The following is a 12,528-nucleotide window of genomic DNA, read 5'->3' as shown; positions in this document are numbered from 1 at the left end:
GCCACACAGATTCTGTGTAACACTACTCTGTGTCCTTTCCTGATTACTAATGTGCTAATATCGTAAGTCCCTTAAACAAGAAGCACACCTGAACCTTTCTGCAGAGCCCAGATCAATGTTCCCTTTCCCATGTTTCTGTTGCTCGTTGAGAATTTTTTTGCGAGTAAAGGACATACTACGTACCACACAGTTACAAAGTTGGAGAGATCATTGACAGAAATCAGTTGAATGTTTAGATGGTACTGCTGCTGCCTTGATCTCGATTGTTATTGGAAAACCTTACCTACTTTTTCTCAGATGATTATAAAATCCCCACAGATTTCACTCCCAAACTACTGACATGAATTGAATCTTTTGAAAACAATATTTCACTGTTGACTTTATTCAACTCAAGATGGGAGATTTAGATATGTTTAACAGTGGAAATTTTGCTTGCATTGATGCACCAATGCATCATCTCAATGAGTAACAAGATTGAAGTTTGTGCTCATAATTACCCAAGTGCACAGTGAGATGTTTAGGACTGTTTGAATGTTTCCTATCCCTAAGCAGCTTCCCAATGGCTAGAATTCCAACAACAGATCTATTGTTTTGACTGAAGAATAATGCATGCTTGAGCAATATAGCGTGATCACAAAAATGTTACTTAGCCATCATATGACTGATATTACATTCTATACAATCTTATGTGACACATTTACAAAAAGTAATAAAAGTATAAACCAGATAAAATGCGATCCAAGTATGTTATTTGACTCAAAAAGAGAATATTTCTCATGTATTTACAAGGAAGTGTGTCTACAATACTATGACCTTGGGTCAGAATGTCGAAGTACAGGGACATTTTTAACTTGTAATTCTAAAATGCGTTTTTTTAAAACAGTGCTGATACAGCCAAAAAATGTAAATTAGATTGAACTTAACACGTAAAATGTCAAAGGAAGTTCAAATAGAAAAGAAACAAAAATGAATCAATGATCTCTTGTGACTACAAAGATAATGACGGATTGACAATACCCTGCTCAACAGCAAGTTTCCTGCAATTATATCCCAAACTGCAGACACAGTTTGCACTTTTCCCCTTGAAAAATATACAAGGACAGGGATTAAAGAGCCAGTTTCAATCTATTAAAATGGATCTGTGGGACAGAACACTCTCCTGTGTACAATCCAGCATTTAAGCATTACGATACTATGAAGTACAAAGAACTTGTTTTTTATTCATTCATGGGATGAAGGCATCACTGGCCAGGTCAGCATTCTTTGTCCATCCATAATTGCCCGGAGGGCAGTTAAGAGTCACCTGCACTGCTATAGGCCAGATCAGATAAGGATGGCAGTTTCCTTCCCTAGAGGACAAAAGTGAACCAGATGGGTTTTTCTAACAATTGATAATTGTCTCATGGAGATCATTCGACTCTCCACTGCAACAGACACAACTTTCAACTAACAATCCCTCATGAACAATTCAGAGACCAATTCATTTTTAAGACTTTTATTCCTTTGGACACTTCTTATTTCTAGTGTGTGTGTGTGTGTGTGTGTGTTTTGAGTCGTTAATTCTTCTCACATTCGGAAACTAGTAAACTAAATCTTTGTTCATTCAAGAAGGTCTGGTTAAATCGGCTCCTTAAAAAGCAAAGTTTATTTTGGGTCTAGGAGAAACATATCCTCATTGAAACCAACCACAAGGGTAGGCAAATGAAGAACAGGTGCCAGTTCCACACCTGGGAGCTTAACAGTTTGGAGTATCCCATCTGGCACTGTGAAGAATTGGGGAATGTCGCTCAGGACCCATTCATAATCACACATGCACAATAACTGGACCAGCTCAACACAGACAGAGCAGCCAGCACTTCTGGACCAGCAACTAGAGCATTGGTCAATTACCCTTGAGGTGTGACTGCCTGCGATTTTGGTATTAGCAATAGTAATCTCAGTGGCAAAATCTGCCCCCATGATATCAAGTGTTCACCTGTATTGTTATGACCAAACTTTATTTTAGCTAACTTTTCTACCTTTGCCTAAATCATGAGAAGTTGTTACCTTGAGCTGAAGAGTTGAAAAATAAACTTTAAGGCTCTGTATATACAGTAAGCACTTTCAGATCAATGTCATTAAACCAATCAAGATTTAAATGTTTTGACAAAATGCTTTACCAATTGCATGGTGATTTTGACCAGTGAGTAACTGGGCCACCTGGTTCCAGGCAGGTCCGTATTTGTTCTAGATATTTTCTAATCAACCTGTTTGTCTGCAATGACACACTTCTGGAGCAGGTAGGACATGAACCTCACCCCATTGGCTCAAAGATAGGGACATTACCACAACACCATAAGAACCGTTCCATATTTGATCGTTACTGAGTTACCTGATTGCAGCCAGGATTGTATTATAGACCACTTAACCAATTAGTGAAAACTGGGTCAAATTTTATGCTCCCGAAAGACCACAGTATTGTCATTAATGGGAGCATGGAATGGAGTTTAAAAATTTGTCTCCTCTGTAATTAAAATGTCTACTAGTGCACAGTATGAGCTCCTGAAGTAATACTGGTATCCTTCATAAGAAACTTAAGAATGATCAGTGACTAGATACAGCACTTGGGGTGAATGCGATCAAAGGTTATGGGGAGAAAGCAGGACTAGGCCGTTGAGTTGGACGATCAGCCATGATTGTGAAGAATAGCAGAGCAGGCTCAAAGGGCCGAATGGCCTCCTCCTGCTCCTATCTTCTATGCTTCTATGTCCATGGGCCATCCTCAAGGAAGATGTCAATGCGCTCAGCAGCTCAGAAATTATTGTGAAATAAAATGCAGCAACAGGTTTCTTGTGCACCCACAGTACCTTCAGCACCTTGGCATTATTTGCTTCACTTCTTTCTTGCCAGTATAAATATGAAGAACTATACTAGGTAGATACACAAAGAGATTATGGATCAGATTCTGAACTGAGCTAACTGCAATGTCACTGCTGCCAAGCTAGTGATGTCACCATGTCTGCCAGCATATTATGAATGTCTCTGGCCTCCCTTTTGTAATTCCTGTTCTGCAAAACAGGCAGGTCTGCTTCCTCCTTTAACAGCTTAGTCATCAGGTGAAACCAAGATATTAATCATACACAATTACAGTATATTCACTCAAGAGCCAAGTGCACACAGTGGATCGAACACAGAGCTCATACACTGGGCTCCCCCATCTCATGCACAGTTTTATGGATATAAACTCCAGTATCATTACTACAGCAAGGATGCATCAAGCCTGTGTGGCTTCATCATTGCATCCTGTGCTACGTGACCCATTGGAAATTTGGAAAAGCAATCGAGTGCAGGAAGGTTTGACACATCACACTTGCTCATTTCAACCAATTCGGCAAAATAGATGCAAGAGGCTGAAAGACCTACTCCAATTCCTCATTTGTTCCACAGATATAGCTGCTCAATACTGGAGAACTTCACAGTCTCCAGTACACCAAACAGCATGAAGTGGAAAACCTTAGCAGGCATAATGCATGTATAAATTCTCAATAAGTCAACTCCTGCCTATCATTGAATCGGGCCATGTTGTCATTGACAGTCTTCCAAAACAATTCGGCTGTAAAAGAGAACTTTAATTCTTCAAACTCTTACTGCACCTTGATTAATGGAACAAACAGCAGAAACTGTTATTTATTCTGATATTTCTGCCTTTATTGCTTTAGGATCATTTACATCTGTACATTTTCACAAATTTACATTTCTAAATTAGTGTTTCATATTCTTCACCAGGGCATTGCTGCCAGTTTGGGTTTGCATTTCCCAGTAGTTTTATCTTTTTATCATTGTATCATAGATACAATAAGGTTAACAACCATGAGAGCATCAGTGCAACAGAAAAATGTCACTGTCCCTTAAACCTCAAACCTCATGATTTTCTTCTAATATTGCTTGTAATAATTCACATTTACACTGATCTTTAACACAACAACAATACAATATTTTCTGAAAAAAATGCAAGACAAGACACAGATTACCTGTCCACTTCACATGAGGTATTAACAGAACATACACAGTAGTTAATGAAAAATGCAACATCCAACTCAAGCATGATCTCCCTGCTGTTACCTTTGGCTTCACCCCTACAGTTGGTGACCTCATTCGAAAAGGTGAAAAACTAATTAATGAGCTCTTTAACGGATGTACATTTAGAAAATAATGTCTTCATAATTACTCTAAAACACAAAAAGACATAGCAAAAATAACAATGGTCACCTATTAACTGAGGATCAAGTGTGTAACATTCAGGCATAACTTGGATGCTTTTGTGATGCTTCACAACCGTGACTATACAGTCAAGATATCATTACAGCTTGACAATGTTTTAAAGTGGTCACGGGTAATGAGTGCAGAACACCAGTGCTTTTTAACGCGCGTTTTTTAATCATGTGTCTCCTTACTGAATCGACAAATGTGCCTTTTAATAGGCTTGCATTTAAAAAGTCCTACTTTTTAAAAGTTCCTGTGGGGAGGTGGCAACATCAGGGAAGCCGTTTGTAGTAACATCAACTGTACAGGGGCTCACAGCATCCACATCGCATTTTGAAATGGTAAGCAACATCCAAAGAAGCATTGAACAAGGCAATATTTTGGCTGTTTTCACAAATACTAGCTTCATTTGTGAGATGCTTGTGCTTTTCTTTTAAAAAATAATCACAAAATTAATATATATTCCCTGTTAAATGACTGAATATTTACCCCTTTTGTAAGGCTGGCAACAACTCAAGAGCAGTAGCGCTGACTATAATGCATCTCCAAGCCTGAAAGAAGTATTTGAGTGGTTTGTAGATCAGAAAAAGGTTTTGAAAGATGAGGGTTTAAAACCTGACTCTTGTCAGCCACCATATTCTAGTAGAACGTCACTAATACACAGGTAATGACTGATAAATTGGGAGACTTTACCACACTGGGTCAAGAATTGAAAATCTGAGATACATTACACCCTCAAACCCATGCCCTAAACAATGTTTACTTTTTAAAAAATGCATCCAAGCTATCCCTTACTTTTCCATTGGTAAATATTACCATCTGAGGTTTACCAGTTACCAATTATTCCCAAATTTTTTTGTCATCTTCAGAAATAAGATGATCTGTATGAGTTATTCGTCAAGAAGGAAGTCTACAAGATCCTGACATTTAATGCTGATTAAAAAAATGCACTTCACTGAAAAATAATGCAATCTTTTATTGTGTTATAGTAATCTTGAATGCATTATGGGATAGTTAATCAAGACAGTATAATTAATGGGACCAGACATCAGAACGCTAAATGGCACAGCTCAAATGCTGTATCCATGTCATCTGACCCCTAGCTATTTGTGTAGCTGCCTTGAACTGACTCCCTGCCATTTATTAAATAGGTTTACACAATATAGTGATGGTTGCTGTATCATGCACAGCTAGAAAGCATCCTCCAGAGACACGGTATCCCTGCACATTGCCAAGTTATGTTATTGACACTGCTCAAACAATGTACTTTGGGTCACACTACCAGGCAGCAACAGGGCTGAGCGGTGAGGACTGCTGGTCATCACTGGTGGTTCGATGCTTCTGAAATCTTTGGAGTAGTTAAGAACTGTTACTATTCAGTAACAGAACTCCTTCACTGGTAAGGGATGGCCTAGGGCTGTAGGCCACATACAGAGGGCCAAAGGCCAAGAGGAACCTACTCATATCTGCAAAGAACCTGAATACAGAAGGAAAGTCGTGTTTATTTTTAAAAATACCAATTATATAGAAATTAACAAAATTCATAACAATTTCAATCTAACAGAAGCATAATAAGTTAAAGTTACTGCACTTGCTTCCCTTTAAATAAATCTTCAAATCAATAAATAGTTTAGGGATGATGTGGCGAACTTTAAACAAAACTCCAGAACACAAGCTGAAGCTTCTTTTGGCTACATGTCATCCCGACTAGTCTTAAACTGGGGGGGAGGGGCGCGGAGACACAGGGGTGAAGGTGAGCATCTCATATTTGTGGCACACACAAAAAAAACTTCTACCAAACGGAAGGAATTAAATGCCCGTTTCAGACCGGTCAAAATTGGTCTGGGAGAGATCCTTCTGAGAGAGGAGAGACTTGGGGAAATGGGCGCTCTGTCCTTTTCCTCGGGCGGTTGGGTGAAAAGCAGACCGTTTTCTCAGCCTTTTCGGGGGGAGGTCAGCAGAGGAAGGAGCTGCCTTGCTGTTTGTCGGTCTCTAACTGGGGGACGGTCTGGTCGGAGTTCTGACCGTCCTGCTCGGGCTGGAGCTGCTGGGGGAGGAGGAGGAGGAGGAGGAGGAGGCGGCGGCTCGGAACCAGGGGTGCAATAAGATATCCGAAGCGGCCAGTCTCTCCGGGGGCTCCCGCCTCAGCAAGCTCCGGATCAAGCACTTGGCCTTCGGCGAGACGCTTTCCGGGATGCAGAAGTGACCACGGCGGATCTTGCTGAAAAGGGCGCAGGGGTCCGAGTCGTGGAAAGGGTAGCGTCCCACCAGCAGCGTGTACAGCATGACGCCCAGGCTCCACACGTCGGCTGCCTTGCCCGAGTAACTGCCGCTGGTGTTCAGTATCTCTGGGCTCACGTAGGCCGGACATCCGTGTTTATCGGACAGGGAATCGTCCATCCCTCTCAGGATGTGAGCATCTTCCAGGCTGGAGAGCCTCAGCCTCGTCCTGTGGGAAAGGAGATACAGGTCATCAGGCGCTGCCGCTGGGAGGTGGGGGGAAAACTTTCAGGAGAGAACTTGCAACTCAACAGTGGCCCCACCCAACACACAGCCTTGCTCAAGTGCTTGCTCACTCAAATTTTAATTAAAATACCCTAAATATTCTTAAAACAAAAAAATCTGACCCATAATTTATTATGGGGGAGGGGTGTGCAGACCAGCTCCAATCATTGCCATTCAGATTTGTGTTCGGTTTTAATGTGCGGCCGGAACTGAAAAAGCACTTCACACCTACCTTGTTCAAAACTGGTGGTGATGTCCCAAAAGCAAATACTATTTTGTTTTATGAGAATAACAACAGTGTGGAGCTGGAGGAACACAGCAGGCCAGGCAGCATCAGAGGGGCAGAAAAGCCGACCCTTCTTCACAAATATTGTTTCAAAAAAATTTGAAGTGCTTAGAGGCGTCGTTTAATATCACTGCAACTATTCCCAATGAAATTGGTTAATTTGGAGACAATTATTTGTATATAGCGAACATGACCCACGCCCCAACCCCTTTATTATTTAGGGGCTGCCCCTTGAAGGGGGCAAATCGATTGCGTGGTATTCACGTCCTACATCTGAACCCGTCAGCCGTGAAAAGGGCAGAACCCTACAGCTCTCCTGTTTAGTAAATGGAAAACATGACTCATGCAGCCTGCTCTGTGTGTGTATTATAGTCCCTTACGACACGGAATCAATCAACACCTGCTTTGACACAGTCCCTTCAATTGCAAAACCGCCCCGTGTTGCCAAATCTGCAGCACATGATGAACAAAAAGGGTCGGTTCAAAGCCAGGTGCAAACATTAGCAGAACTGCAGATTCACTGCCATCACGCACTATTCCAGCCAAGGTATAATATTAAAAGATAGGACTTCCTGCCTCCCGTTACAGAAAGTCTTAGACTTTTAAAGAATTTTTTAAAAAATTTGCAGGATCAGGGTCAGTGTTGGCTCTCTACAAACCGCTCCCCCGACCCCCAAAACACACACTTCATCAGCAAAGTCGTGCGTTCCTCTCAAGCCCTTCGGTTTATTGTACTCATGCTGTTTGCCTCAGTAACTTCATGTGCCGGTGAGTCACGCCATAACCTTACAAGAGGTAAAAAAGCAGAATTACATTTCGGGAAGTCACTTTTGCAACTCGTCTCTCCCAATCTCATGTTAAATCACTGGGTTGGACTGACACCCCTCAATACCGTATAATATTCGGGTTAAACGAAACCATTTTGGCAGCTAAGATGTATTTGCAGCTTGGATTGGTTCTAAAAACGGACAAGGAAAGTCGGCAGAGAGATCGCAGGTGCAAACAAAAACAGTGGATCCAACAATCAGTGCGATTGCACAAAATAGGGAACCGTTCATTTCTGCTGCAATTTTGAAAGTTTAATATTTCTATTAATAATTTACTTATTTAAAAGATTGCAGATAGTGACATTTCAGTAAACCTGCACTTGCCCAACTCCACTTTATAAATGTTTGATAGCCTTGTGCAATATACGTTTTATTCACCTGTAATAAACAATCGTTCTGAAACGTGCACTAACCACTCAGATTTTCCCTCAACACTTCTATACCATGAACAATAACATTTTTCATTCTATAAAAGTTGACATCATTTAAACTACAGGATCTTCAAATTATTGTAAGTGGTAGTTCTGTATTTTAAGAGATTATAGTCTTCGTTATTTATAAACTACGTTCCCAACCATATTTTGCATTGAATTCGGAAATGAAGTTGCACAGTTTTAAATGCTTTATCATTCCCCCAAAACGGGTAGCAATGCATTTTCAAAATATGTTGACAAGTTCAATTGAATAAAATTGGCAATGCAAAAATTACCAATCCGGAATCCGACCTTTACACTGAATAAACAGAATTAAAGCAAAGATGTCACATGCATATTAAATTATCATCTTTTAATGTGGCTTTTATGAAACACTGAACCTTTAGAACTGGTATGAATAATAAGCTGCAGAACAACATCAGTGGATTTCTCGGTCAAGTATGTTCACAAGAAATTATCAATACAGCACTGGTTTTTATTTAAACAGGAAACAGGACAAAGCTGTCCCATTGAACATGTAGAGATGACATGACAGGACACAGCATGGTCCATTCAAAGAATACTCTCACGAACCCTAGTGATTCACTGCAGCTTTAGTTTCAATTCAGAATTTCTTATTGGGCATTAATCTAGCGACAGATTCGCCAACTTGATGTAGGGTTCCTTTAAAGGGCAACATATTGCTTTTACAACGCGCTGAAGGTACTTGTAAGCAGTGCCTTCTCTCTAAACCCACCTCTGTTCATCAGCGAAGACGAATTTCCTGAGTTTAAGGTCTCGAAGGACTATACCCGAATCGTGGCAATGAGCCACTGAGGAGACAATCTGCTGGAAGAGCCGGGCTGCCTCCTCCTCGCCTAGCCGTTTGCAGCTCCTCATGTACAGGTGCATGTCTCCATAGCCCTTCTGCAGAAACACATAGCAACTGCGCTCCCCTAGGAGAATCTCCTCGATCGCCGTGATGTTTTCGTGGGCTGGGATATGCAGATACGGTCCGATTTCATCTCTGTAGCGCTGAATGTCGAAAACCTGCCAGAGACACACACAAAAATCAACCTCTCAACAAGTTAGCCCCCGTTTTAACAGTTGTATCGGGCAACGTGTACAAATGGAATATTGCAGGCTAAAACCAAACTCGCTCAAAAGCAGCACTATATGTTTAATAAAAGCAAAAAGGTCCGATAAAGGGCTGGATTCGAGGCATTTGTTACTACAACACCTAAGATTCTCCGGTTCCCTATTTTTAATAATATTTGCCGAGTTTTTTTTAAAAAGCACAGTGACCTCTGACAGTCTAAACTCAACACTGTGCAAAGATATAAAAGTGAATTGCGCCCATCTGTTCAGGATTGATATTTTGGGGGTGGGTGGAGAGACGATCTCCCGATTTATCTTGAGAAAAGTAAGCGGTTGTACACTTCGTTGGCCACACGGTGGCAGCACCGAACTGACTGTGCAATCCCAACTAAACTGGGAGGAGGAGGAGGAGGGGGTGCAAATCAAAAACCTCAAGTTGAACAAAGTCCCAGTGCTCTCTCAACACAGTCCCCGGAGCGGCATCTCAACAAATTTCCCTCCGAGGTTGTGGAAAATGCATGCATGCACCGCGTACAGAATTGTCAACACAAAATAAAATGCAGCGCCCATCCCGCTTCGCCGATATAATTCGCACCGACACAAACTGCCTTTTCCGCACCTTGCACACTAATTCCTCTCCGGTGTGGCTGTCGATGGCCCTGAAGACATTGTCCTTTTCCAGGTTTTGCAGCAGAATGTAGTTGCCGATCCGAGCCGAGGCCTGAGAAAGGCACGGGCAGCTCTCGGTGGGGTTCGGGGAGCACGGGGACGGGAGGTAGCTGCTGTCCGGGGGTGGGTCACTGAGCCGCGGGCACTTGGCAGCCGGCTCGTCGGTCTCCAGCCGCTTCTGCCTCCATCGGCCGCTACGCAGGATCGGAATGGGACTCGCCCTCTGCACGTTTAAACTCATTAAAAAAATAAAACTGCTCGGTCTGAGGAGCAAGAGAGATGAAAGGAAGGTGGGGGGAAATCAGGAGATTCCAAACAGCAAGGGGAGGGGGAACCAAAAAGTTTTTTTCTTCGTCTGGAGCTGAAGTGAAGACGCCAATGCGTTAACTAGTCTTTACATTCCTCATTCAAATAGACGACCAGAGAATCAGCTCGCACAAGTCTCAGACATCCGTCTCCACCAACCTCCGGGCGATGTGGCGGCTGTGGGATGAAATTGGGTTCTTTCCCCTACCCCTGCCCTTCCCTCACTCAGTTCCCCCAGACTCCAGAACGAAGGCGTCGAGTCCTGCAGAAGATCGCAGCTCGGCTCAGCAGAGGTGCTCACGGACGCATCGATACGATCCAGGCGAACTGGTGTATTGCAAACTTTAGCCGGTGTCCCCCTGGGGTGAGAATGGGATGTAGTCGAAGCTTAAAGGGACAAGTTGGCCCTGTTTGGCAACAACAAAGTTGCAAATAACTGGTAGAGAAAGAGAGTGCGTATGTGTGCTGTGTCTCGGTGGAATGCAGGCTGGGTCACAATGTAGCTGAATATAACAGTCTGGGAGATTGCAACATCACGCAGTGAGTGTGAGTCGCCCTAGCTGCAGGAGAGAGGCAGAGAGCAGTTCACTGGCTTCACCTGCAGCAAGCAGACAGACAGAAGCTCTCCCCGCCACATTGACGCAATCTGGCACCGCCCGTAAACCTACAGCCTGTGGAAGCAGATTGTCGAGACCGCCTTCAGTCGGTCCGCGCTCTCTCTCTCTCAAAACGAAACAAACCCTGACTGTGCGCCCCACCACATGAAAGGCGAGTCTAGATTCAGCAATTCACAGTTCGACCAAAATTGATCAGTTCAGTTTAGGAATAGTAATGATTCTAGGTAAGCATGTCATGGTCATGAAGTATTACTAAATATATCCGCGTTTCCTCAAAGGTTTTACTCGAGCGCTTCGCAGATGCACATTTAACCTTTGATATATTACGGTAGACGAATTCGATCCTGTCTCTAAAAACACAATTCATGACCATCACATGGCCTGCCCTGACTGACGCAATGATCCAGTCTGGGCAACTCTCTTGACGTGGGAGCCACACTCCCCCCTCATTCAATCAGCGCCTCCATCAGGTCACTTCGACTGGAGCTCCAGGACATCACTCCTTTCCTTTCCCCTTCCCATGGAGGCCTGTATTGACAACACCTTGAAATCAATGCAGTCGTTTTTAGACAGGAATAAGCAAAACACGCTCATGCACAACCTGACGTAGGCATTTGATGTCACCAAAACTCAATGTCTTGCGGATCTTATTTTTCAATTCTAGTCAATCTTGCATTTATTGTCAAATAAAATTACCAACCAGCAAGCAGATAACAGAACGAGATGTCGGGCCAGGTGGCCAAAAGTTTAGTTCAAACAGGTTTTAAGCAGCATATGAAAGGAGAAGATTTCGGGGGCGTATTTCAGAGCTTCTGTAGTTGTGAATGATAAAGCTTTAAAGCAGCAACAAAATGTAGTTCCAACTGATTTTTATACATTGCCATTTAAATGTTTTATTAAGTACATTGGAAATTGTTTAGAAATAAATATGGAGCAATAAGCATAACAGAATGATATTAAATAGTCCATGGACTTACCAGATTAATCGGATAAAGAACCAATATGGTATATTCGCACGTGTTGTTCCTAGCTCTGAGCCAGGAGGCCCAGGTTCAACAATTAAAACAGAAGTTGCTGGAAAAGCTCAGCAGGTCTGGCAGCTTCAGTTAAAATCAGATTTAACATTTCGGATCCAGTGATCCTTCCTCAGAACTGGCCACCTTTTCCAGAAGTGTGTAATAACATCTTTGCACAGGTTGAATGGAAGATGTCTACATCTGCATGCGCAGGTAAGCTCATGAAAACAAAATGAAAGTATCAAAGTACTGGAATCTATGGAAGAATTCAGTCATTTCGGGATCGGATGGATAAAAATTTCATTTAAAAGTTGTTTGCATTCTGGTTATTCCAATATTTGAATGAATGGATCCAGCCAGTTTATCATGTCATTGAACGCTGTCACAGCAAGCAATTTTTTGATGAGTAATTTCTGTTCCTGAAAAACAGGCATCCAGATATAGAGTCATTGAGATGTACAGCATATAGAAACACAGCCTTCGGTACAACTCATCCATGCTGACCAGATATCCTACATTAATCTAGTCCCATTTGCTAGCATTTGGCCC

The 12,528-nt window shown here is 42.4% G+C and overlaps 1 protein-coding gene across 1 annotated transcript; it reads right to left on the bottom strand.

Annotated features, from left to right (window-relative positions):
- Positions 1-3,676: 3,676 nt before the first annotated feature.
- On the bottom strand, positions 3,677-11,311 carry LOC125452000 (tribbles homolog 2-like). Its single transcript, XM_048529849.2, has 3 exons — positions 9,991-11,311; positions 9,031-9,323; positions 3,677-6,691 (listed from the first exon to the last, which is right to left on the bottom strand). The coding sequence occupies exons 1-3, from the start codon at positions 10,279-10,281 to the stop codon at positions 6,235-6,237; spliced, it is 1,041 nt and encodes a 346-aa protein (XP_048385806.2). The 5' UTR covers positions 10,282-11,311; the 3' UTR covers positions 3,677-6,234.
- Between the last annotated feature and the right edge of the window lie 1,217 nt (positions 11,312-12,528).

Source organism: Stegostoma tigrinum, chromosome 5, assembly GCF_030684315.1.
Source record: "Stegostoma tigrinum isolate sSteTig4 chromosome 5, sSteTig4.hap1, whole genome shotgun sequence".
NCBI classification, from domain to species: Eukaryota; Metazoa; Chordata; class Chondrichthyes; order Orectolobiformes; family Stegostomatidae; genus Stegostoma; species Stegostoma tigrinum.
Note: the sequence above shows the minus strand (reverse complement) of the source record. Positions and strands in the feature narration are given on the sequence as shown.

What these genes read in the sequence shown, in the direction of transcription:
- LOC125452000 (XM_048529849.2), bottom strand. Translation starts at nt 10,281, where the DNA reads ATGAGTTTAAACGTGCAGAGGGCGAGTCCCATTCCGATCCTGCGTAGC. An exon ending in GAGAGGAATTAGTGTGCAAG is followed by an intron (nt 9,324 to 9,990) that starts GTGCGGAAAAGG and finishes TGTCTCTGGCAG; the next exon opens with GTTTTCGACATTCAGCGCTA. An exon ending in GTCTTCGCTGATGAACAGAG is followed by an intron (nt 6,692 to 9,030) that starts GTGGGTTTAGAG and finishes CCTTTCCCACAG; the next exon opens with GACGAGGCTGAGGCTCTCCA.